The sequence below is a fragment of the Mixophyes fleayi genome, chromosome 2, assembly GCF_038048845.1.
Source record: "Mixophyes fleayi isolate aMixFle1 chromosome 2, aMixFle1.hap1, whole genome shotgun sequence".
NCBI lineage: Eukaryota > Metazoa > Chordata > Amphibia > Anura > Limnodynastidae > Mixophyes > Mixophyes fleayi.
In genome coordinates, this window is record NC_134403.1 from 197795845 (window position 1) to 197823186 (window position 27342).

General features: G+C 42.8%; 1 protein-coding gene across 1 annotated transcript in view; it reads left to right on the forward strand.

Annotated features, from left to right (window-relative positions):
- The window catches only part of LOC142139886 (uncharacterized), a 296204-nt gene that overhangs the window by 175793 nt on the left and 93069 nt on the right, over window positions 1-27342 (forward strand). Inside the window, exon 20 of the mRNA XM_075197746.1 lies at window positions 9980-10155. Within this exon, the coding sequence (XP_075053847.1) occupies window positions 9980-10155 (176 nt within the window). The remainder of the gene's footprint in view (window positions 1-9979; window positions 10156-27342) is intronic.

Below are 27342 nucleotides of genomic sequence, written 5' to 3' on the forward strand. Positions count from 1 at the left end.
CCGGCGCCACGCGGATTGGTAAGTTTCTGTTTTCTTTCTTTTTTCTATGGCTGGCGCCTGGCGCTGGGCAGAGTGAAATGGATCGTAGCAGAGGAGGAGGACAGAGAGCAGAGGAGGGGGACAGAGGGCAGCGGAGGAGGACAGAGGGCAGAGGAGGAGGACAGAGGGCAGAAGAGGGGGACAGAGGGCAGAGGAGGTGGACAGATGGCAGAGGAGGGGGACAGAGGAGGGGGACAGATGGCAGAGGAGGGGGACAGAGGAGGATGACAGAGAGCAGAGGTGGAGGACAGATGGCAGAGAAGGAGGACAGAGGGCAGAGGAGGGGGACAAATGGCAGAGGAGGGGGACAGATGGCAGAGGAGGGGGACAGAGGGCAGAGGAGGTGGGCAGTGGAGGAGGACAGAGGGCAGATGAGGGGGACAGAGGGCAGATGAGGTGGACAGAGGGCAGAGGAGGGGGACAGAGGGCAGAGGAGTAATACAGAGATTAGAGGAGGAGGACAGAGAGCAGAGGAGGAGGACAAAGTGCAGAGGAGGGGGACAGAGGGCAGAGGAGGGGGGCCGGAGGGCAGAGGAGGAGGACAGAGAGCAGAGGAGTGGGACAGAGAGCAGAGGAGGAGGACAGGGAGCAGAAGAGGGGGACAGAGGGCAGCGGGGGAGGACAGAGGGCAGCGGAGGAGGACAGAGGGCAGAGGAGGGGGACAGAGGGCAGAGGAGGGGGACAGAGGGCAGAGGAGGAGGACAGAGAGCAGAGGAGGGGGACAGATAGCAGAGGAGGAGGACAGAGGGCAGCGGAGAAAGACAGAGGGCAGAGGAGGAGGACAGAGGGCAGAGGAGGGGGACAGAGGGCAGAGGAGGAGGACAGAGAGCAGAGGAGGGGGACAGAGAGCAGAGGAGGGGGACAGAGAGCAGAGGAGGGGGACAGATGGCAGAGGAGAGGGACAGATGGCAGAGGAGAGGACAGATGGCAGAGGAGGAGGGCAGATGGCAGAGGAGGAGGACTGAGGGCAGAGGAGGAGGACAGAGAGCGGAGGACGACAGAGGGCAGAGGAGGGGGACAGAGGGCAGAGGAGGGGGTCAGAGAGCAGAGGAGGGGGACAGAGAGCAGAGGAGGGGGACAGAGAGCAGAGGAGGAGGACAGATGGCAGTGGAGGAGGACAGAGGGCAGAGGAGGAGGACAGAGGGCAGAGGAGGGGGACAGAGGGCAGAGGAGGAGGACAGAGAGCAGAGGAGTGGGACAGAGAGCAGAGGAGGGGGACAGAGAGCAGAGGAGGTGGACAGATGGCAGAGGAGAGGGACAGATGGCAGAGGAGGGGACAGATGGCAGAGGAGGGGGACAGAGAGCAGAGGAGGAGGACAGAGAGCAGAGGAGGGGGACAGAGGGCAGAGGAGGAGGACAGAGAGCAGAGGAGGGGGACAGATAGCAGAGGTGGAGGACAGAGGGCAGAGGAGGAGGACAGAGGGCAGAGGAGGAGGACAGAGGGCAGAGGAGGGGGACAGAGGGCAGAGGAGCAGGACAGAGAGCAGAGGAGGGGGACAGAGAGCAGAGGAGGGGGACAGAGAGCAGAGGAGGGGGACAGATGGCAGAGGAGAGGGACAGATGGCAGAGGAGAGGACAGATGGCAGAGGAGGACGACAGAAAGCAGAGGAGGGGGACAGATGGCAGAGGAGAGGGACAGATGGCAGAGGAGAGGACAGATGGCAGAGGAGGACGACAGAGAGCAGAGGAGGAGGACAGATGGCAGAGGAGGAGGACTGAGGGCAGAGGAGGAGGACAGAGAGCGGAGGACGACAGAGGGCAGAGGAGGGGGACAGAGGGCAGAGGAGGGGGTCAGAGAGCAGAGGAGGGAGACAAAGAGCAGAGGAGGAGGACAGAGAGCAAAGGAGGAGGACAGAGAGCAGAGGAGGAGGACAGAGAGCAGAGGAGGAGGACAGAGAGCAGAGGAGGGGTACAGATGGCAGAGGAGGGGGACAGATGGCAGAGGAGGGGGACAGAGGGCAGAGGAGGAGGAGAGAGGGCAGAGGAGGGGGACAGAGGGCAGAGGAGGGGGACAGAGTGCAGAGGAGGAGGACAGAGTGCAGATGAGGGGGACAGATGGCAGAGGAGGGGGACAGAGGGCAGAGGAGGAGGACAGAGAGCAGAGGAGGGGGACAGATAGCAGAGGAGGAGGACAGATGGCAGCGGAGGAGGACAGAGAGCAGAGGAGGGAGACAAAGAGCAGAGGAGGAGGACAGAGAGCAAAGGAGGAGGACAGAGAGCAGAGGAGGAGGACAGAGAGCAGAGGAGGAGGACAGAGAGCAGAGGAGGAGGACAGAGGGCAGAGGAGGGGAACAGATGGCAGAGGAGGGGGACAGAGAGCAGAGGAGGGGGACAGATGGCAGAGGAGGGGGACAGAGGGCAGAGGAGGAGGACAGAGGGCAGAGGAGGGGGACAGAGGGCAGAGGAGGGGGACAGAGTGCAGAGGAGGAGGACAGAGTGCAGATGAGGGGGACAGATGGCAGAGGAGGAGGACAGAGGAGGGGGACAGAGAGCAGAGGAGGGGGACAGATGACAGAGGAGGGGGACAGATGACAGAGGAGGGGGACAAATGGCAGAGGAGGGGGACAGATGGCAGAGGAGGGGGACAGAGGGCAGAGGAGGTGGGCAGTGGAGGAGGACAGAGGGCAGAGGAGGAGGACAGAGGGCAGAGGAGGGGGGACTGAGGGCAGAGGAGGAGGACAGAGCAGAGGAGAAGGACAGAGTGCAGAGGAGGAGGACAGAGTGCAGAGGAGGGGGACAGATGGCAGAGGAGGGGGACAGAGGAGGAGGACAGAGAGCAGAGGAGGAGGACAGAGAGCGGAGGAGGGGGACAGAGAGCAGAGGAGGGGGACAGAGAGCAGAGGAGGGGGACAGAGGGCAGAGGAGGGGGACAGAGTGCAGATGAGGGGGACAGAGTGCAGAGGAGGGGGACAGAGTGCAGAGGAGGGGGACAGAGAGCAGAGGAGGAGGACAGAGAGCGGAGGAGGGGGACAGAGAGCAGAGGAGGGGGACAGAGAGCAGAGGAGGGGGACAGAGGGCAGAGGAGGGGGACAGAGAGCAGAGGAGGGGGACAGATGGCAGAGGAGTGGGACAGATGGCAGAGGAGGAGGACAGAGGGCAGAGGAGGGGGACAGATGGCAGAGGAGGAGGACAGAGGAGGGGGACAGAGAGCAGAGGGGGGGACAGAGGAGGAGGACAGAGAGCAGAGGAGGGGGACAGAGGGCAGATGGGGGGACAGAGGAGGAGGACAGAGAGCAGAGGAGGGGGACAGAGAGCAGAGGAGGGGGGCAGAGGAGGAGGACAGAGAGCAGAGGAGGGGGACAGAGGGCAGAGGAGGAGGACAGAGGGCAGAGGAGAAGGACAGAGAGCAGAGGAGGAGGACAGAGGGCAGAGGAGAAGGACAGAGAGCAGAGGAGAAGGACAGAGGGCAGAGGAGGGGGGCAGAGGGCAGAGGAGGGGGACAGAGAGCAGAGGAGGGGGACAGAGGGCAGAGGAGGGGGACAGCGTGGCAGAGGGCAGAGGAGGGGGACAGAGAGCAGAGAAAGGGGACAGAGGGCAGAAGAGGGTGACAGCGTGAGAGAGGGCAGAGGAGGGTGACAGAGGGCAGAGAGGGGGACAGCGTGACAGAGGCAGAGGAGGGGACAGCGTGACAGAGGGCAGAGAGGGCAACGTGAGAGAGGGCAGTGTGCCTGGATGCAGAGGGAGCAGTGTGCCTGGATGCAGAGGGGGCAGAGTGTCTGGATGCAAAGGGGCATTTTTGCATACAACTAAATAAGTATTTCTGTCGTGACCTAAATACCTATTACAATTTTTTGACCCAACTACTTTTAAAACAGGACTGCTCAGTAATTATTTTGGAGGGGTGCCTTGAAAAAATGTGGATACTCTAAGGGTGCCGCGAACTGCAAAAGTTTGGGAACCACTGGCAGGGCCATCTTAACAACATTATGGGCCCCCGGGCAAAGCAGTGCATCAGGGCCCCTACATATATATATATATATATATATATAAATATAGATAGATAGATATATAGATATAGATATAGACATAGATGTATAGAGATACAGATATAGAGATAGAGATAGATGTACTTGCTCAGTGACCCTTGAAGGTTTTTTTGCAGGTTTTTTCTTTTGCAGGTTTATTTATTCTAATTAAGAGCCCTGCCTATGGGGCCCCCTTGCCTGTGGGCCTCCCGGGCACCTGCCCATCGTGCCCATCATGCCCAATGGAAAAGATGGCCCTGACCACTGGTTTACACTGATTGGATATCTGTAGGAGCTCCAAAATCAGTTTAAGTGCAATAATATAATATAGCCATGATGCATGCTTCTAGATCCAGTGATTATGAACTAGTTATTGGATGACTTAGTCTTTGTGTTTCCATTAGTCTAACAGAATTATCTGAAGACAAAACATGCACTGAAATAAGGGGTCCTATAATTTAGAAATGAAAAATCAGGGCATGGCATATGCAGTACATAAATTCCATCCCACTTTCTTTTGGGTGTTCCCACTAATTCTGTTAACTTTTATTTGAGTCTAAAGATTAACATTGCCAGTTTTCAACAAGAAAAATGCAGAACTGTCCTTGGAAAACCAAGACACATGGGAGCCCTAACTCAATTAGACTGTGAGCTGTGTGTTTGGAGCTGTTACTTGACATTCCGAGTTTCATCTCCTATTTAAATAGACAAAAGGGGTGTGATAGGACAAATGTGTAGACATTCCTTTGCTGTGTGCATGGTTGCAAGGATTGCACATTGCTGAAATAGGATTATTGGATTGGACTGATTTAGAGGTGTTGGTGTCACAAGCAGTCCAAGTAGGGAAGTGTTCAATGTATCAATTGTTTGTGGAGAGTTTTGTGGTGCAATCCTTAAAATAGTTTATCTCTATGTACATGTGCCCAAGTATCAAACATGAAACATTAAGTAGAGAGGATGCTGCCCACGAGAGCTTACATTCTAATGTGCTTGTTTAAATCACTGTTAGGACTTACCTAATTTCAGTCACTCTGTTAAATGCAAGAAAAGTATGAAAAGAATACAATTAGTGACTAAATTGCCTGATACAGACTACCTCCAAGAATAAGAATTTGTGGGTTCATTTTTTTTTTACCTTGGGTTCACTTTGCTGTGTAGTAATTGGATGGTTACACCCTGTTATTATCCTACCTTTCAGGATGGTTTGGATCTGCCACAGTGCTTGAAATATTAAAAATGGCTTTGAAGCATCTATGAATATTGCTCTCTTCTGCGTTTAATTGTTAGTGTTCCTTGAATGTAGGGCAACATTAACCAGTATAACTGATACATATTGCAACTAAATATTAATCCACTATACAGAGTGAACACATTTTTGTCTGGCAAACAATGTAACTCTTCGGGGCTCTAACCACATAGTGTGGCCTTGTTGCTCTTTGTCAGCTGCTTTGTCATTCTACAGCAATTGCATTGACATTTGTAACCACATGGGGTCTCCGTGTCTTAAGCTGGATACACATCTATGCAATTATCACTTGATTCACAACCATTTGTTCAGATATTGCAAGAGTGTTTATCCTCCTACTATCATGCTTTATAGTACCAAAACACATTGCATCTGTTTTTTTTTGTTTTCTAAACTTCCTAAAACATCATGATAAACAATGGAACCATGTTGGGCAATTGTGGAAGTATGTATGCACTCACGACAAGCAGGCAGATATCAGCAGATGGTTAAGAGAGTTGAAGATCACACATATGAAGGTAAATTGTGTAGGTGTATATGCATGAATCGGTATGATATTTAGGGCTTTCAATCGTTGGTGAAATCGTTACAGAAATTGTATCTGAAATAAGATTGCATAGGTGTGTACCCAGCTTTACTGCAGCAGTCTTGTTATGGGAAACATATAAAATAGGCAATGGTATGAAGGCACAAGGAAGCTTTTGCAATACTGTGAGCATGCATTCTCCTTTGCAAAGTGGCATGGTTCTGATAATCTGGATAGCCAGTCATCTTCAGGTAACATTGCATGCTACTTCTCAGGCATGAATTAAAAAAAAATCACAAAGAATGTATTTGAATTCTTCCTCTACTTGGAAGAGAGCTCATACAAAGCATGTGCTTTATGTTAAGTGCATGCACAAGTAAAAGACATCCCTTTGAGATGCGTCTTATTTTCGGTTACACAAGTCTTTCAAATATGTTCCTCATCAGTCATAAATTCTGTGACTACACAGCATGAGAGTAGTTTTGAATTGACAATTATGATTACTATATATTTGCTTGAGGCGCATCTATACAATAAATGTAAGGATGCATGTAACTTAAAATGCAGACGTGAAAACATAAGTGTACAAACACATACTGACATCTTTTATGTTTATCTCTAAATCACCCCCTTAGTACACTAGACACTAGATAACTGTTAATTCAAACATGATAGATTATCTTTAACAAACAGTAGCCAAATAGTCATCAACACAATAGTCAGTGTATGGAACCAAAATGTCTGCTAATGTGTCTGTTCATGAATATGTGTATTGCAACCCTTATGTTACAATAGCATTGTCTGGCTTTTCAGGAAAATACACTTATTGTTATTTTCTAAATAATAGCAACTGAGACACAGGCACACTTCAAGTGTTGCACACACGAACACCTTTTTGCTTTTTCACTTTGTTTCTATTGTCAGCATGGTAAAGTATATTGACAGCATGGAATTTCACACTCTTTCTTGTGGCACTAACACTAGATAGACAGAGACCAACTCCCTAGCCACCAGCCACTATCTGGCATTGGTTGCAACTGAACAATGAAACAGACAGGTTTAAATAGTTTACACTCCTCCTACAGTCCTAACTTGATGGACAGATGACACTGCCACATTGCCTTTAAAAGGGAGTTTGTTGCAGGTGCTCTCTTTGGTTGCAGACACCCCCTGTCAGGCTACTGCTTGCTGTGGAAAGATCTTATTTTAAACAAATTTAAAATATGTATGTTAAATCAGACACTTTACTATTATTTTGTCACAGATATGTTTAAATTAGGTGAACTACTGTACAAATGTGTAACTCTGCAGTCTTCCTCTGCAGATTGACAGTTAAATACCTGTCTCCTCTTTTAGAAGCCTCTGGCAAACACCTTCCTTTGTTACATATCTCCCCCCTAGCATCACCAAGTAGGGGGACATGTACCTCCCAAGGAGCGGAAATTTCCGTGACAACGCATCTGCATTTTTATGCAAAATCCCTAGTGTATGTTACACAGTGAATCTGAAAGGTTGCAGTGCCGAGAGCCAAAAGGATACCTTGGCATTTACCTTCCGGTTGTTCTGCATATCAAAGAGAATTATCTTCCCTAAATATAAATAGAGCAGAGCTTCTGCGGCCCATTTTATAGCACGGCACTCCTTTTTCAAAGTTGCATATAATTACTCCTTTGGAAATAACGTCCAACTTAGAAACAGGACAGGATTTTCTATTCCATCGTTCTCCTGCGATAAGACTGCACCAGAGTCATCAGATTGAAAGAAGAACCTCTGGGTAAAGTGAGGTGCTGTTAGAATTGCAGAGGAACAGATGGCAAAATGAAGATCTGACCAAGCAGCCTATGCAGAGTCAGACCAGGCTAATCTATCTGGACAATTTTTCTTTAGCATGTCCCTGAGTGGAGCAGCTCTAGTGGCAAAATGGCTCACAAATCGCCTGTAGTAACCTACTAAGCTAGGAAGGTTCTTAACTGCTATTTCATTTCTGGTTTTGGCGAGTTTTTGACTGCTTCCACCTTGTTTAGTTGGGATTTTACTTACCCTCGCCCAACAATGTACCCCAACTATTTGGCATCTCTTATAGCTATGGCACACTTTTCTGGATTAGCTGTTAATCCCACAGACCTCAATGAAGCTAAAACCACCTCGACTTTGACCAGATTTGCCTTCCAGTCTGGGGTATAAATCACTATATCATCTAAATAAGTAGCCGCATAAGCTATATGGGGTTATAGCAATTTATTTATGGCCTTTTGGAAGGTGGCAGGAGCCCCATGTATCCCAAGGGAAGAACTTTATATAAGAAGAGACCATCAAGAGTGAAAAATGCAGTCTTTGACTTGGCTGAGGAGGTAAGGGGAACTTGCCAATACCCTTGGGTTAAGTCAAGAGTAGTTAGATAGTTACTACAGCTAGATTTTGTACCAGGTCATCCACACGTGGCATTGAGTAGACAGTGAACTGGAATACGTTGTTTAGCTACCTAAAGTCATTGTAGAACCTAATGCTCCCATTGGGTTTTGGGACAAGCACAATGAGGCTATTCCACTCACTAATGGATTCCTCAATCATGTCCAACTGGATCATTTTCTCAATTTCCATTCCCACGTCTCCCGCTTTGGGATTTCAATACAGCTTCTGCTTTACGACAACTCATGGCGGAGTGACAATGTCATGTTCAATGAAAGGAGTGCAATCAGGAATGGGAGAGAAGACATCCGTGTTCCAGCATATCATTTCTTTTTTTTGTGTTTTGTTTATACTCTTTTACCAATGCACTGAGATCTTTGTATATGCTGATTTTGAATACAAGTACATTTTCAAGCAAGTTACTTTATTAATGCATCCTTACTAGGAATACACTATCAGGGACCTAGAAATCAACATTCTATATCATTTCTCAGTATATGTTTCTGCCTAACAGATAAAGCTGGCTCTATGGGCACTTCAGACTTTTCAATGACTCACTACCTGAGCAGAGATGTCCTCATCATACCAAGAGTGTCTCAATCTTTTTTTTCCTACATCAAAAATTTTTCCTTAACTTGTGCTTTAATGTGCCGTTATAGTGCTCTACCAAGTCGTCCATATGAGGATGGTGCAGAAAGGTGTGAAGAGCTATCATCATACCTAGCAACTGGCACATGTCCTTCATCAGCTTGGACATGAACAGGGTGCCCTAGTTGAATACAAGTATAAGTACTCTCTGCTTATACTGCACTTGCTGTATGCAGACAGACACGACACACTGCAGGATACGCACAATGCTTATGTATATATACAGTTCCAGAACGCACTGTACATAAAAAGCATTTTTATAATTGCTTTTAATTGCAGTCATATGTTCTAGCATGCATATGCCACCGTCATCACTATTTCTCTGCAATTACACTTGCCCTGTAGCTGGTGCAAGTGATATGGCTAAAAATCACATATTTCAGAGATGCACAGAGCTTGAATCGGATGGATGTGCATGGGCTGATCCTTGGCACACCCTTACTGTACATTGCCTATGTGCATAAGCCCCTTCCCTCCCCCGTTCTGTTTTTCAAATTGTAGGCTGCTGTAAGTGTCCTTTGCAGTTGAAGATTAATTGTATTTACTTGCGATGACGGGCGTATAGTCCGTTTCTGAGTATGCACAGGGCAAGTTTATGCCAAATACGGCACATATCTGAATTTAAGTTCCTTAATGAATCAAGCCCACAATGATAATTCTATAGTGCATTATGTTTTCAGAGAAATAGACAGATGCAAACATGGAAACCATTACTGCCCATGCGTAATACCAAAAATTTTATTTATTTTATGGCCACTTGGTATCCATGCTTATTATTGTATTTCTAATAACACAACAGATACACTCTGTGTACGCCTTAGATGTCCCACATTTTGTCTAAAGTTCTTCATTTATATTTACAGTAGCATGCTGTATATAAAAATAATAATCATTAATGCTATCCCCTATAGACCTACTAGTATTTTTTCCACCTATTTTTCACCCTAATATAATTCTACAAGTTATGAGATACAGTTTTTTTAATTGCTATTTACTGGTTACGTCGGATTAATCCTGCTGTAGTTTCCTTATAAAGCAATTTGCTCTTTCTTTAAAGAAACTGAAGATAACAAGACTTACTGTTAATATGTTTACCATGTTTGGTTTACATCTGCATTTTTAATTTGCCTACATCATCTTCTTTAGGTGCTGCATCCTTATTTGGATAATAACAGTGTGCTTCTAGTTCAAATATTTGGCATGGCTGCTACATATATCCCACATGCCAGTAGTGACCAGCGTGGTCATGTGATATCCCAGAATGGACAAGAGCTTGAACTTCACTCACTGCTAGGATGGACTGTTTTCCCCTTGTTTGACAGGTACTGTATTAAGGAAAGTTACTATACAATGTCACAAATCCATCTCCATGTGGATGGCCAATCACAAACCCATTCACTGTGTTAATCAGTTATGTTTTGTAAGGGAAGCAATACATTTGACTGTCACCCCCATGTGCTTACCTCACAGTATTATATATGTTACAGGTATATTGTAAAAGGTAAATTGTAAAATCCAGGCATTCTGTGTAATGCCTAGATATTTGTATGTAAAAGTAATATGCAGCCAAGAAGAAAATGAATTTGGAGAAAGGTCCTAGTCTCCTAAGATATATAATAATCGTATCTCTGGCGCAATGAGGGGACCAAGGTACCCTTAAGTAGTGTAAAATATCAGATTTAATGTATTGTGTATAAAACATGAATAAAATAACATCACTCCAAAATCGAATTGCCAATGAAAAAGCCCATATGGCATAAGATATATGTATAACAATAATAGAAAATAGATACAAATGGAATGTCAGTGGAAAAAACAAAAACCATGAAGCATTCGGTATAAATAGTACAAATACATAAAAACATCAAAAAAAGTTCTCATAAATGTATTCGTTAAACCAACCAATAATGTGATTCAATATATATAAAAAAAGAAATACCACAATAGCCACAGTCCTTAAGAGAATTTTTGCATGAAAATAGCATAGAACGTTTGTAAATCCAAATGTGAAATAATATCCAGGATCCAATATGATGTTTAAAAGTCTCTGGAGCCGTGCTATACCACTGATAGCAATAAAGGATAATAGGTGCAGCCGCGGTAATAAGCGTTCCAAGGGTCGGAGGAGAACAAAAAAGTCTGCGGTCTGAAGTTGCAAAAGTGGGACTTACCCTGCACATTTGTCGGTCCTCCGATAGCTCGGTCCACATGTGTCCCCTTGCTTTGCGCGCCGTCTTCTCATACCACACGTCGAAGTATGATCCACCAATGTCTATGTTAGAGATGTGCATGCACATGCGTTCATAGTGGTATTGACTGCATTTGTGTAGTCTCACCACTCCAAAGTTCGCTTCTAACACCCCAATCAATGGAGAACCTCCTCGTCTTAACTAGCTTATTTATATAGTGCCAGCAAATTCTGTATCACTTTATAATTGGTAACAAACACTAATAAAACAATACTGGGTAATACATACAGACAGAGAAGTAAGAGGGCCCTGCTCAAAAGCTTACAATCTATGGGACAATTTGAGTTTGAAACACAAGGGAACGTGCTACATCATATTGCGCATTGGGCCAACTAGAATGCAAAGGTAAAAAGTATTGCGTGGGCTGTGTGATCAGTCACACAGCAATGTTGGACAGGGGGTTGTTGTCTTGTGTTAGCTGTGTAGAAGGTGGTAATAGGATAACGTAGGGAGATTAAGATGCTGGTTGAGGAATATTATAAGCTTGTGTGAAGACGTTTTCATAGAACATTTGAAGGTTTGAAGACTAGAGGAAAGTCTTACTGTGCGAAGGAGGGAAAAAAGTCCTGTAACCGGGAATGGGAGGATATGATGAGAGTGGAAGAGAGACGCAGTGTCACACGCCGTGCTCTCTCCTCCGGCTGTCATGTCAGCAGCGTTTCTGCGCATGCGCAGAGACCGTCTCACCTTTTATTTTCTACCCTGCTCTTCCATTGACTGTCTCTTATTGTAACTCCTTTTATAAGGTTCCTCCCCTCACCTCTCAGTGCTGGTTCTTCTCGTCAGCCTCGTAGCCTGGAAGCAGCTCCTGTGTCTCTCTGTTTGGATCTCCATCTCTCCAAGTGTACTTCCGCAGATCATCACTTACCTGCTCCACTCATCAGTGGTAACTGCTAGGGATCATCGCTCTCCATCTCTCCAAGTGTACTGTCGCAGATCATCACTTACCTGATCCACTCATCAGTGGTAACTGCCGCAGATGATCGCTCTCCATCTCTCCTAGTGTACTGTCGCAGATCATCGCTTACCTGCTCCACTCATTAATGGTAACTGTTGTAGATCATCGCTCTCCATCCCTCCAAGTGTACTGCCGAAGATCATATCCTACCTGATCCACTCATCAGTGGTAACTGCCGCAGATCATTGCTATCTTTCTCTCTAAGTGCATTGTCACAGATCAACACTCACTATATCCACTCCTTAGTGTTAACTGTTGTAGATCTTCACTCGCTATCTCTTCTAGTGTACTGCCTCAGATCATCGCTCACCATATTCACTCCTTAGTGGCTATCTGGTGGCTACCTTCACCTCTAATGCCCGGTTCTCTTTAACTTCTCACTGGGAACTTCCCTAGAGGGCCACGACCTGCAGGGTGGAAGCTGTGAAGCCCAAATTCCCATGCGGGAATCCCTTGTGAAAACCTTCTGCCTTGTTAGACTCCTCGCCTCTAGATGGAGTACTGCCAATCCCAGCTGATACCAGAAGGATCCCACTCATCCTAGCGGACTCTTGACACGCAGATCTTGTGCAAAACGGAGGTGTCGATTTGGGAGATATTTTGAGACAAGTGAGGAGATGTATATCATTAGTTACATTTATTTCATATATGTCACCCACTGACCTATGTTGAGTTATATTCTCTCTGTGCTGACAACAGTAAATTATATTAAAGCAAGATGTAAGTGGAAGATGCATGTGATTTACCATAGGGTGAATTTACTACTAAGCTGCAGTTTCTGCCCCATTTTTATTGTTTATGTCACCTATTTCTGCATATTTGTTTGGATAAGCAAGTTGATTAGTACGTCAAGATGTTGTCAATTGCACGGAGCAGAAATTTACCTGTTTTGATGGGCAGTTCATTGCACTCCTTACTGAGTGCATGCCACTCTCTGTAATGTTCCTTGACATTTTGGGGCTGGTGCTGAGTTGGAAAGATGCCTGTTTGTTTAGCGTAAAATACAAATATTTTGCTCCCCCCAAAAAGCTTACTTCTGGGTGAAGATTTGCTCACATCTGGTTAGCTTTGATGAACAGAGAACAGGGTTATTAGAAGCATTTAAAACATTGGAGGCTGGTGGGAGTGTGTTTCATAGGTGTGGAGTGGCACGGGAGATGTTTTGGAGGTGGGAGTGTGAAGGTGTTATCAATGGGGAGTTGAATCACCGGCCATAGGCAGAATGAAGAGGACAGGAAAGAGTGTGGATTCAGATATGTTTGGAGATGTAGGAGGGTGGGATAGGCGAAGGAATATGTAGGTTTGGGTGAAAGGTTTCAATTGGATTCTATAGATAATAGGAGCCAGTGTGATTGGCAGAGCTAGGAGGATCAACCAGAGTGGGAAAAGAGGAAAATCTTGCTGTGATGTTTGGAAATGGTTTAAAATTTGGAAAGGCAGGTGAGTGGAAGGCCAAACTGTTACGAGCCGCGGCGGTGCCCAGCCGCCGCGACTCACTCACCTGCGTCCCGGCCGTCGCTATGGCGACCGGGACGTCACTTCCGGCCCTGACCCGGCCGTTGCCGGGGCAACGAGAAGACGCTTCAGCACTGCGTCCCGGCAATGAGAGGAAGCCGGGCGCAGCGCTCACCATGTTCTAGCCTGTGGGCTAATTAATGCAGCCTATTAATTATGCTGGGGGCTGTGTCTAATTCAGAGCTAGGCTCTGATTGGTGGCCACTGGTATTTAAGGCAATGAGGTCTGCTGCCTCATTGCCGGTTATAGCTCCTGTGTTCCAGTCTGCTAACCTGCTAGTTCCTGTCCTGTATCCTGATATCTCTATTTGACTCCCCGTGTATGACCCTTGGCTTTGATTTGGACCTTGCTCGTGTTTCCTGTGACCCTGATCTTTGGCCTGTTTACCCGTTCTGCTATTTGCCTGTGACCCCTGACCTCAGCTTGTTCATCGATACTGTTGTCTGCTGCCAGCCCTTGACCTCTGCGTGGACCTGACTCCTCTTGCCTGGGTTCTCCCCAGCTGGTACGCACTTCACGACCCTCTGTCAGTCTGCGGCCCAGTCTGTCCCCACCATCAGGGGCTCCAGTGAACACCTGACTGGCAGAGTAGATTCCGGGTTGTGTTGTGCCGGCTGGAGGGGTTCCTAACACAAACAGGAAGAATTTGTATTAGTCAAGGTGCGAGATAATGAGACACTGGATAAGAGTTTTTGCAGCACCATTGGTGAAGAAGGGTCTTATTCTGGCGATATTTTAAAAGTGACAGACTTGGAAGAGGAACTGTATGAGGGAGGAGTCAATGATGGTAGGCAGACATGAGAAACAGAAGAGAGCATTATACTGTCCACAGAGAGAGATGTGTGGGAAAGCTTAGAGAATCTAGAGAGAGGGAAGATGATGAGCTCTGTTTTAGACATGTCGAGCTTTAGATAACATTGAGACATTCATGAGAAGACGGCAAAGAGGCAACTGGAAACACAAATCAGGAGAAGAGGGGAAAGGTCGGGGGAGGATCTGTAGACTTGGGTGCCAGCAGAGAGGTTGTCCTGGAGCTCAGAGAAGTGAACAATGAAAAGAACAGTGGTCCAAAGACAAAGCTTTAATGGACTCCAACGTTTAGAGGAAGAGATGGGGGGGGGGTGCCAGAGATATAAGCAGAGAAGAGGTGATTGGACAGGTAGATAGTTAACCAGAAAAGAGAACTGTGTCAAGAAAGCCAGCTGAGTGAAGGATGTGTGAGAGTTCCAGGAGTATAAGCATGAAGAAGTGACTTTTAGACTTGGCAGATAGAAGATCATTGGTGACTTAAGTAAGGCCATACTTTGTGCAATGCAGGAAACGGGAGTCAGAAGCGGATTGAGGGTGGAGTAAAAAGAAAGGAAACTTGTGATAGACAAGCCGCTATAGTAATTTTGAGGTGAATGGAAGTAGAGAAATTGGGTGGTAGTTAGAGAAATGGTGAGTCAAGAGTGTGTTTAAAGGATGAGGGTAATATGCCAGTTGAGAAAGATAAGTTAAGTGGGATAAGGAGTGGGATAGATGAAGACAGGCGTTTGGAGAGTGGGAACAGAGAAGGTGAGAGAGGATGGGGTCAAGGGGGGCAGGTAGATGAGGAAGAAGATTACTTATAGATGTATCATAATATATACAATTTTATATACACAATGGGCCTCATTTAGACAGTTAGGTGTAAATCTAGCTAGAAGTACCATTTTGCACATTGGTTATACTATGTTGTGCTGCAGACAGTTTAGGATTGTGCAGACAGTTTAAGATTGGGGAGGCTGGCACATTTTAGCTCAACTCTGAAACACAATGTGAGAAAAAATTGCCCAGTATTTGTGCTTACTTACATTTTTTAACATTGTCCAGGTGCAAATTTACACTATTTAGCTGGCTTTGCACCTAACTCAAGATAATGCCTATGAGTTTATGCGAGCTGTAAGCTTTTTCTTTAGTATCTTATTGTAAATGTGAATATATTCCAGATTTAAGTTTGCAGCCATAACATGTATAATAATTCCTGTAACTGTAATTTGTTAAATAATAAATAAAAGTTGGATAGTCAAGTATTAACAATTTTCAAAATTACTGTGAATGTACACCAAATTATATGTTCAATCTATTTGTATTTTATAAAAACAGATAATGAAGGATTCATAAGGGAAATCAATCACATAATTATTTTATAGATCTATGTACAAAATCATACTATTCAATGGAGCTCATTCTGTACTCTAAAATAATGACAGTAATTAATGACCTACTTATATATAAGTAGACACATGGTTGAGAGCTCTGCCATCAAAAGTTAATTTAAAAAATACTCATGTTTTTTAACTGTATGAAATCCAATATATTTCATGCAGAAAATCTTAAGTATGCCCCATAATTGATTGAATATGGGAACTAAGGCTAGGTACACACTACAGAATTTTCCGACCAATCTGTTATCTACAACGATTCTACCTACGACTGATGGTCCAGACGGTCCAACGATTATTTTGGATTAGCTTGTCCTGACAGCACATAGCACATGAGACACCCTAATGGGAGAAAATAACCTGGATAAGAAAGGAACATCAATACATAATATCCAGTTTATCAAGTGTTTAATAACCTACCAGAAAGCTGAAAGCTAATGACAGTGCCACCAAATATGAAGAAATATTTCTCCTTAACTTAACCAGGATAGAGTTAGCCTTGTCAGCTTTGTCATAATGTCATCTTTTTCAGAAAGGTGGCTGCTTTATGTGACAGTGTTGCATTAAGTTGACCTCTGAAGGAGTCGATCTGGGTGAGCAGAACTCCTAAGGGGGTTTGCTTATGTTGTGACAAGAGCATAGTTATTCCAAGAAGGGTATTTCTTGGATCAACGCATTTTTTTTTTGCTGCAGTAGCTTTACCAATCAGCCTATCTCTAACATGAGCCTTTTGGGCTTCCCATACAACTCCCCATGCGACCTACTCTGAAGAGTTAGTTTCAGGTACTCTGTAAGTACTGTTTTGATATCCTGGAAAGTGATTTAAAAACAGCCAATCATCCATCTGCCACCTAGGACACAGAAGAAGAGATTTAATTAGGTCATGCAGTAAGTACACACCTGCATGGTCCATCCAAAGCAAAAGGGGCCATACCGGCTTCAGCGACCGCAGCTGACATTCTCTTTTATTTTCGTTTTAATCACATTTTATTTGTATATGTTGCCTTTGTATTTTTTAAGGACATCTGCTAAATTGCATTTTTATCATTGGTAAATATCAGGCTTACTTAAAAAAACACACTGTGAGAAAATGCCGAACATCAAAGTAAATGTAAGTCTTTATAACCGTTAAAGCCCTCTGACTGTTAAAAATCATTAGTAACATAAAGTGACACAGACATTTCAGCTCCAGGGTTGATGTTACATTGAAGTTTTGCTCATCCATTCAAATTGCAGCTATTTAGGTTATGTTCTTAGAAACTACTACTCAAGAGTACATGATTAACTCCAGTTTGAAGCAGGGTTTCTTCATTTACTTTTTATGCCCCTTTTGTTTGGAATGACCTTATTTAATCTACATAATAAATTGACCTGTACTGCATTACATGATTTAAAAATATAGATAAAATAAAAACACATGCAATTTGTGTAAATTCCCTTGCATGTACATATTTTGCTCATACCTGATAACAATTATGCTGTCCTGTAGAAAGGGTTGTCAGCCCCAAAGACTCGTTTCTTGCAGAGATACCAATGTAAACAAATGCTTACCTAAAAAGACTGACCACCACCAAAATATGATCCTTAGCTAAAAATGTTATACAGTTTCTAATCTGTTCCAGCAAAGAACATTTTTGTGCAAACAGTAGTAAAGTAATTTGCTACAGAACTGACTGCAAAGAGCAATTAGATCTTCATTAATATGCAAATGTGGTCCACTGCAAATTTATCTATGTATGAGGTTTAAATATGCAAACAGTGCTAAGCTACAAACCCAGATGCCTTTATTTACTCTGAAATTGAGGGGCTTAGTTAATGATGTTGGTGACAGAAATACTTGATCGCAGAGGATCTGCTGCAATGTCATCATCTAGCCAAGATCAGAGGCAGAACTGGCTTTTTTATTTGTCTTTATACTAGAATAATTCTGAACAGGATTGTGTGAATTATCCTGACATCTTCTGTAGGTTTCTCTTACTATTGAGCGGGCAACACACATGATTGTTCAATGTAATATGTTTATTTTATTTCCAGAACACTCGCATTTATCAGACCCAGATTAAAGCACTCTGATAGTGCTGGCGATATCTGGCAAATTGCTCCAGTATTACTACACATGTGGCCCCAAAGCTGTTGCACTGCCAGAGAATAATTAATTGAATCTGCTGATAACTGAATCTGTTCAGTGTGGCCCTCCCATGTTAGTGGTCAAATTGAAGACAGATTCTCTAGCTTGGAGCTCAGGCAGAAACGGCCATGCATGTCCAGCATTAAATAGTGTTAAGGAACATCTGATGTAACTGTAATGACACATCAACGAATGTCTGTTATACTTGTTTTGACTTCACAAGCCCTGAAGGGCAAAGGTATTAAAAAGAAGTATGACAATATAACATTTATTCAAACAATTAAAATAAATGAACAGGAAGGGACTATAATGTATGATCAAACGTTAGACATGTCACAATTAATCAATACAATCAGAAAGCAACAGCAGTACCTTCACAGCTTTAGCCAAATATGCTAGTGTTACTATTGTAAAAGCTACCATAGCTAGCATATAATGAATGCAATAGTGGGGTACTGCGCGGATTGGTAAGTTTCTTTTTTCTTTGGCAGGCCACGGCTGAGGGGGCAGCGTGACAAAGGGCAAGAGTGGGCAGCGTGACAAAGGGCAGAGGAGGCAGTGTGACAAGGGGCATAGGGGGCAGCGTGACAAGGGGAATAGGAGGCAGCGTGACAAGGGGCAGAGGGGGCAGCATGACAAAGTGCAGAGGGGGCAGCGTGAGAGGAGGCAGAGGGGGCAGCGTGAGTGGAGGCAGTGGGGGCAGAGTGAGTGGATGCAGAGGGGGCAGAGTGAGAGGGGGCAGCGTGTGTGGAGATGAAGGAGGGCACAGTGTGAGTTAGCTGTCAATTATTCTTTGAAAGAAATAAAATTGAAAAAAATATTTATTTTCCCTTGGATTTATGTGTATTATTTTTGCATACAACTAAATAACTATTTCTGTCAAGACCTAAATACCTATTACGTTTTTTTGACCCAACTACTTCTAAAACAGGACTGCTCGGTAATTATTTTGGAGGGGTGCCTTGAAAAAATTTTGGAGACTCTAAGGGTGTCGCAAACTGCAAAAGTTTGGGAAACACTGATTTAAGCTATTTTCATTTCCGTGGTTCATGCTTTAGTGGGTTGACATAAAAAGTGTACACTAACTACGATCAATGAGGAAAACTAGGCAAAACCCTCAATTGAAAAAATAATGCAAGCATTTAAATCAGTACCATGTAATATGACTTGCGTCAATTTCTCAATTTAGGCATTTGCCTAGTTTTCATACCCAATGTATTATAGTTAGTATGTACTTGGGTTAAAGATGCATTAATTTAATTGTTCTATATGTGCTGTACTCAGTGACACTCTTAGGGTAACTTGCTATGCAAATTATTAGATTGGCATAGAAACAAAGATGTGACCAGACACCCATGACTCATGCAACCCAATATCATCCAATGGTTGGCCCACTTCTGCTCTTGAAAAATAGGCCAGTACTGGGTGAGGGAGTTCAATCATATCGTTCTAAACATTTCTTCCATCTGCTAGGAGTAGTGTCCCTTTCCTGTGCAGAGAAATGTATTGGAATCAAAGAAGTCCTTTTTAGGACAATTTTAGTGACTTAAGTACCTGAGTTGAGCGACTAGTATGCTACTAAACAGGGCAGTAAAATTAACATTGTCCAAATAATAGCATAATCCTAAGCTCATTCCTACTAAATCACTAGTTAAGTCACTTAAAACTGGAACCATGGAGATGCCTGATACCCAAGAATATCTTCTCTCTTATTGCTCTGTGACTCCCAATACCCAGTTAGATTGGTGTTGCTTAATTCATATTACACATCATCTCGTCCATTTAAAAAATACAATACAAATCACAATTTCATTTACTTGATCTCTGTTTTAAATTGTTGCTGGTCTTGGTATGAGTTGTTTTGAGCACCATTCATGTAAATTCTATTGTGACTTTCTTGGCTATAAGTCTGCCTTTCACAACTATAACTCAGCCCTATGTGCAGACGAATAAGTCTATTTACTCTGTCCTGTTAATTAATTCTTCATTAATCCCAAGTACATCTTCTGTATCCTCAACCATGGGTTAACTAATCTCCGTAATACTCACCCTCACAGTAGGGACTGGATTTAGCATTAGATACAACAGACTGGTGCCTGGAGTGAAGGTAGGGTTGTCACTGAGGCACAGTTCTTTCTGTTACGACTCCCACTGGAAACCTGATAAACTCTTAGAATATGGTGTGAGAAAGATCTTCACCTATAGCAAGCTGTCATTCCCTGTAGTGACCAATGTTCTCACAGGTAGTCAGATGTCCCCAGGACTTCTACTCATAGTAGTTAGTAGTAGTTGTATTTTATATAGGTACCACTAAGCGTTGAGGTATGAGATAGAAGTTGTAATTTACAAGGCGTGATGCAGAAGGTAAATTAAGAAAGATGCTAGTGGTCATGGGCAGGCAGGTAGTAGACATAACCAGAGACAAACCAAAAGGTCAAGCGGGCAGCAAACACGGATTGTCCAGAAACAAACCAATGGTCAAGACAGGCAGCAAAAAAAGAATATCAAAGAACAGACTGAAGGTCAGGCAACAGGTAATCAATCAGCAAGGCAATCAGCAAAACAGCAGGAATGAGGTGCAGACACAACACTATAAGGCTAAGCACTCCCTGATATTTAAAGTACTGAATGCCAATCATAGGACTCCTACAGAAACAAGCCCCCCCCCCCCCCACACACACACACACACAAAGAGATAAGAGAAGCGGGTCACATTAGAACAAGTGGAAGTTCCCCATCTGCTTGGCAACCAGCCAGGACAAGCAAAGCAGCAGCCAGTCAGAAGGAGTCCTGTTTGCTTAACAACAGCCGGGAGGAAAAAATCACAGCGAGCTGTTGCGAGTAGCGCAGCAGTTCATGACACTGTAAAACACTTTCTTCTTTCTTTCATTAGGAAAGAAATAGGAAGTGTGGGAATGAAGGATCGGGGAGGTGTATATCTAGGCAAAAGTTATGGCAGGATGAACAACTGCAAAAATCAATCCAGACAAAGGTCAGGCAGCAAACAGCAGAGGTCATTCCAGGTGGCAAACAGCAATACTCAATGTCCTAGCAAAGGCCATGGTAAACTAATCTCAAGGTTTGTCTTTTGTTATTTGTGTTGTGAACAGTAAAATCAATGTGAAGATACTGTCCGTTTTTATTTTCTGCCTTTGGATAAAGCCCTTTCTGTGGGATAAACTTCCTTTACACACATTAGGTAATCATAACCATCCATCTATGGTTCCTTCTGCTCCTATGCCTTCTCTCCTTACAGCTTCCTTCCCTCTAAATAAAGGTCTGAGACAGTAAAGAAGGGGAGTGGCTAGTAGCAGGAATATATAATATATGCATATCGAATTCCTTATCTCAAAAAACAACGAGAACAGTTGTGGTGTTTTAAATAGTTTCTTTAACCACACAGTTACCACACAGTAACAAAATGTACAGCCTTTCTGTACAAATTGTGCTTATTTATTATTATAGCAAGCATCACCCAGCTAATTAGGGTTATGTAATTATTATTAACCGAATAAAGCTTCAAGTGGTAGTTGCGATGTCAAAACACAAGAGCTCTCTAGAACCAAACTAATCTTGCTTTTCACCTTTAACAGCCCCTGTTTCCCATAGAGCTGAACATACACAGCAGCATCATATGTGTATTTTTAAATATTTATCCATAGGAATAGTGCTGCAAGAGAACAGAAACTAGCTCAGAAATAAGCACATGTAGTGGTTAGGAATAGAATTCAATAGGAGCTGCGCAGAACTATAGCAACAATGATATTAAAACAGTGTTCCCGCAACAGACAAAGGTCAAGTATCGAGGCACAGGTCAGGGCACGCAGCTAATAATGTTGCTCAAGGTACAGGCAGAGGGCAGGGCTGGCAGGTATCAATAGTTGTCATGGTCCAGGCAGTGAAATGCAAAAACTAACTAAAGTTAGTATTAGTTTTTCTGGAAATTGCTTGTGAAGACATTTTTAATCTGTCAACATGTACATCATCAGAAGAAACCAAGACCTATACCCTTTCCTGTGATCCCAATACTATGGACATATCCAAACCTATCTGGAATACAGGATTTTTTCAAATTTGTATTCTGGCAATCCATCAATATTTACTGGAGGTGGCCAGAGGAATATCTTATTTGATCTTGACAGGAACACTGGAATCTTCATAGACAGCCCAATGTATCTAGGACCAAACTTGTCAGAACATTGTCTCAATCTGAAATTTTTAGTGGAAAGCCAGATCTTATCTCAGATGTTACAATTAAATATATGTTTTCCAGAGGTCAAATTGGAAATTTAGAAGAGGCTGTATGGAAGATGTGAGCTTGATAGATTGAATTTCATTTTATAGCCCCTCAGCCCCCACATAACATTAACCCGTCCATACACCTGTTCTCACCATGCACATAACAACTTTGGGTGTAGGCGGAGCACATGTGGTACATCCAACATCCGGCCTTTAGAAAAGTCTTTCTCCAACTCAGGCCTGTTATATGATGCTCCTTTATATAGGCCTGCAGCTTTGTTCAGATAGCATGGACCCAGTCTACATGTTTATTATGTACATCCTTATATTCCCTTGTCACGAACGCCCAGCCTGTCCTAGATACAGCAATCTGAACAGCTGGCTGTGACTGGCGTCACCTTAGTAAGTTAGCGATGAATACACCTTTTCTGCCACCACAAAAGATTTAATATGGTGTCCTTACATTCACCAAAACCACTTATTAATGTTTCACACTTAAATCACATACACATGTAGCATGAGCCTTTCTAGGCTTTGTAAATTCACAAAGAATCATGGAGAATATGCTAAATTAAATGTCTAAATAATCCCAAAAATATTTCCAAGGCTTAGTTACAAAAAGTTATCGACAAGACATACAATAATTTGCACAAATAAGTTTCAGAAAATAAAATAGGAAATAAAACCACAAAAGTAAAAAGTCACTACTTACTAGTTAAGGCTTGGGGGTTTATTTACTAAATTGCGGGTCTGAAAAAGTGGAGATGTTGCCTATAGCAACCAATCAGATTCTAACTGTCATTTTGTAGAGTGTACTAAATAAATGATAAATAGAATCTGATTGGTTGCTATAGGCAACATCTCCACCAGGAGCTGGCTGGCAGACTTTAGCCCGGGGGGCAAGCACACACCACTGGCCATAAGTAATGGTCCATCCTTAAAGGGTGATTTTTGGTACAATATATATTTATCAATATAAAAAGAGACAATTTTAGTGGTGCTTAACCCAGTGATACTTTATTATTTTAAATGATAAATCTTAAATAAGGAAAACAAATAATGCAATGAAAAACAAACCTCACTTTATATTACATTTTATTTTATATGTTAATTCTTCCTACCGCACTTTTTTTTCATACCTGGCTGATTATAATGGGGTATATATAATATTATAGCAATAGATTATATAATAATGTTCTATTACAGTATTGAACACATGGGCTGATTTATCAAAATGCAAAAATCCCTTTTACTTTAAAAAACAGAAGTTTTTGCCAGTAAAAGGCTTATTTTTGCTTCGCCCTATATACTAATAGGGTTATTATTTGTTTTAGGGTTAACCTAAAACAAATAATATGAGTGGTGCTACTGGTAGGAGGATCAGAGCACTAGGTTTCAATCTGACACCCTGGTCCAGAGCTGGATTAAGGCTCTTGGGGGCCTAGGGGATTATAGACAGGGGGGCCTCTATGATGTAACACAGTTATCATTTTAGACAACTACACAGGCAATACTGTGTGCACTACTGTTAGATGCACACAGTTCTGCCTTCACAAGCAGTATAGTGTGAAGCAGGACATATCTCCCAACTGTCCTTCAAGTCATAGGAAATCCTGACTAAGTGAAAAAGTCACCCAAATTCGGGTCTGCCCCACCAGATTTAGGACAGTTGGCAGAATGTTTTGCTCTCGCCTACCTGTTCTTGTCACTCTTGTCCTTAGCTCAGCTGCTGCTTGTCTGGATCCTTGGAGGACCTATTTGGTAAAAAAAAAATGGGTACATGAAATTTAGAAAACTTCAACAAAATTCTGGCATTAAATCAATATATCACCAACATTTTATAATTAGGCCCCCCATTTATGCCCACATGCTTTAGTCACACATACCCCCCCATCTGCCCAGCACCTTTACCCACCCATGCCCCCCTCTGCACAGTACCTTTAGCCACACAAGCCCCCCTCTCTGCCCCCAACAGCTTTAGCCACACATACCCCCCTTTGCCCCCAGCACCTTTAGCCACACATGCCTCCCCCTGCCCCAGGACCTTTAGCCACACATGTCTTCCCCCAGCACCTTTAGCAACACATGCCACCCCTCTGCCCCCAGCACCATTAGCCACACATGCCACCCTCTGACCCCAGCACCATTAGCCACACTTGCCTCCCCCTGCCCCCAGCACCTTTAGCCACACATGTCCCCCTATACCCTGCAGCTTCAATCGCACATGCCCCCCCTTCACACCCGCTAGCTCCCCCATCACAGTACCCTTTCCTCTTACCTTTTTCTACATTAGTGACTCCAGGAACAGAACGAAATGCTGCAGCTCCTGCACAATGACTACCACAGACCTCCATCAGCCTGCCTACACTGTGTACCATGTGACCACTGCGGTCACATGACCTGGTGATGTGAAGCTGAAGGGGATTTAGCTGCTACCGAGATGCGATGGAGACATCCTTTGCTGTCTGTGCAGGGGCAGTCACATCGCATAATACTCACTGCGGGCGGGAGCATCATCCATTCACAGAATATTGTACTACAAGCTGTAGTACAATATTCTATGAATGAATGATGCGTCTGCCCCCCGGCCTAGCCCACTCCTGATCTCCACTTTTTCAAACCTGCAGTTTAGTAAATATACCCCTTGGTGTGTATGACGGAACACAATTGAGAAATATGGGACATTTTCATTCCTGATAGAACCCCTAATGAAAATGCACATTGTAATGTATAAAGCAGAAGATTTTAAGCCCTTCTTACAGGCTCTTCACCCCCACCTTAGGAATTATATTTTCAATTCAGATTGATTCCCAAAATGACACAGAGCTTTCCGAAGTAAATTATGTATCACTAAGATATATGTTTGGGCATCTCAGAGAGTCTCTCACCTCTGCTCTGCTTGAGTGGGTTAGAACTTTTTAGAACTTTGGGGCTTAAAACTCCTCCAAGATCCTTATCTATCCTGGGTCTGGCTACTTTCAAAAGATTATTGACACTTGCATAGGTTCAGACTTGCCCATTGGTCTGAAAGCTATATGCCAAAGAAGAGAAATTAATTCTTAACTTTGAACAAAAAGCCTGTGAAACTTTGGCAGACAATATTAACCAAAATACTATGCAGTTTACAGAAAAGCTGAACAAAGAGTGATGCCAGAAATTTAGAAGATAATTGTGTGGTAAGAGACACAAAATCGCTCATTTTCTAAAATCGATCCATGAATACTAAAATAGCAGTAAACTCTTTAGAAAGTGGTATTATAACAATAAAATAAATGCATAAATGCTTCAAGGATTGGTCTTTCTGATGCCATGATGTCCTGATAATTTACAGTCATGATGAGGTGCAGTTTCTCCTTGGTCATTAACCGGAATACTCTGATTGCATAGGTTCTAGTTGACCTGTGTCCACAGGAGAAAAACTTGTAAACTTATCCATGATAAAGGACCAAATAATTCTTCATCTTAACCGGACAGGCCTAGTCTGAAAGTGCTGGGTCATTCAAATTAAAATCTGCTTCCCAGCAACCATAATCGGTACAGTATTCCTTCACAGAACAAGGACCTTGTCAAAAGGAATGATGATTTTACAAAATTGTAGGACCATGTTTAAAAAGAAGTGGAAAAATACACATAGAAAAACAGAAACTGGTTGATCACCCCTCCTTCAGAATAGTCACGCAAAGCAGAATAGAAAGGATTGTAAGTGCAAACATGTTAGCCTCAGAAAGAAATTATTAAGAGCAGCAAATTAACTTAATGGCAATAACATCCATACAAATACTACAGTTGACAAAATGAGTAATATATATTTCTCATAAAGTATGGCTAAAGTATGGGAATAATGTGTTCCACTTGAAGGTTACACAAATCCGTTAATTAAAATGTGTGCCATATATATAAATTGTCACAGTCATAATATATTGTATATTGCTTATAGAGAAAATATGACAGTGATTGCAATAGCTGTGTTCCAATTGTAAATACTAAAACAAGCAATCAGTTCAGAGAAAATACTGTAGATAAATATCTTAGAAAAATATGTAAGTGAGCAAAGGACAAACAAAGATGCAAAGGAAGAAATGTTTCTAAGAAGTAAAAATCAGAAAGTCAGAAGCACATTCCCATAGTAACAGGGAGTGAAATCAGTAGAAGAAAAAACAACTCTCCAACATGTTTCACACTATGTCAAGAGGCTAAATATATTTCTTTATAACACGATTAGATAAATCATATGCAAAATTGTTTAAAAAGTGGGGTGAGTATGTCTATAACTCCAAATTTCCTTTTAGGTCTCTGTTCTCTAATATATTATGTTACACATTGATTAGAATACAGCACATATAAAAACTGTTTTGCTCTGTGGATTATAATATTATTTAATAACACTATCAACTGAAAATGAGGAACTCAAGTATACCAGCATACTAATTGTCAGTGGTAAATAGTAATATGACGTGTTGTATTCATTACCAGAATAAATCAATATTGTCCAGTCCAATCGTAGATTTTGGAATAAAAAGAGATTTACTTAATTTTTGATCTTAAGTTACAAAGTTGCAAAAGAGATAGTTCAGTTCCCATACAATCTACAGGCCCATGATTTTGTAGCAGAGAGAGAGCTCAGAGTTGGCTGCAAGCCAACATAATTTTTTTTGCAATTGTTGGTGTGTTTACAAAATGTTGTCAACACAGCATGGATGGTTTACAATGAATCAACATTCACTTGATGGATCTACTTTCTTAGAAGAGATATGTGCACAAAATATGGTTCCTAGCCTTTTTCACAGTATTTTACCAGCAATTCCTCTAACAAGCAATATTTATAATAGTGATAATATATAATAATATTGCAAATCAGGTTGCTTACAATAGATTATATTATAATTATAAATACAACTTTAACAGTCCACTCTCTGGTAGTATCCAAAACTACCATAATTTTAAATTAAAAGTGTATTAATAATAATAATAATAATAATAATAATAATAATTCTTCCCTTGTTTTGACCATGTAGTGCTTAACCCAATTTGTCCTAACATTATTATGACCCTTTCCATGTACCAGATGTTCCTACTAGTATGTATTTTACCATTGATTATTCTATCAATTTCCTTTTCTATATTCTACTACTTATAACAAAAATATATATATTACATATATCTATACATATATCACTAACAGATCAGAAGAAACACTAATAAAAGTCTGCCCAATGCAGACATATTTTCTCTT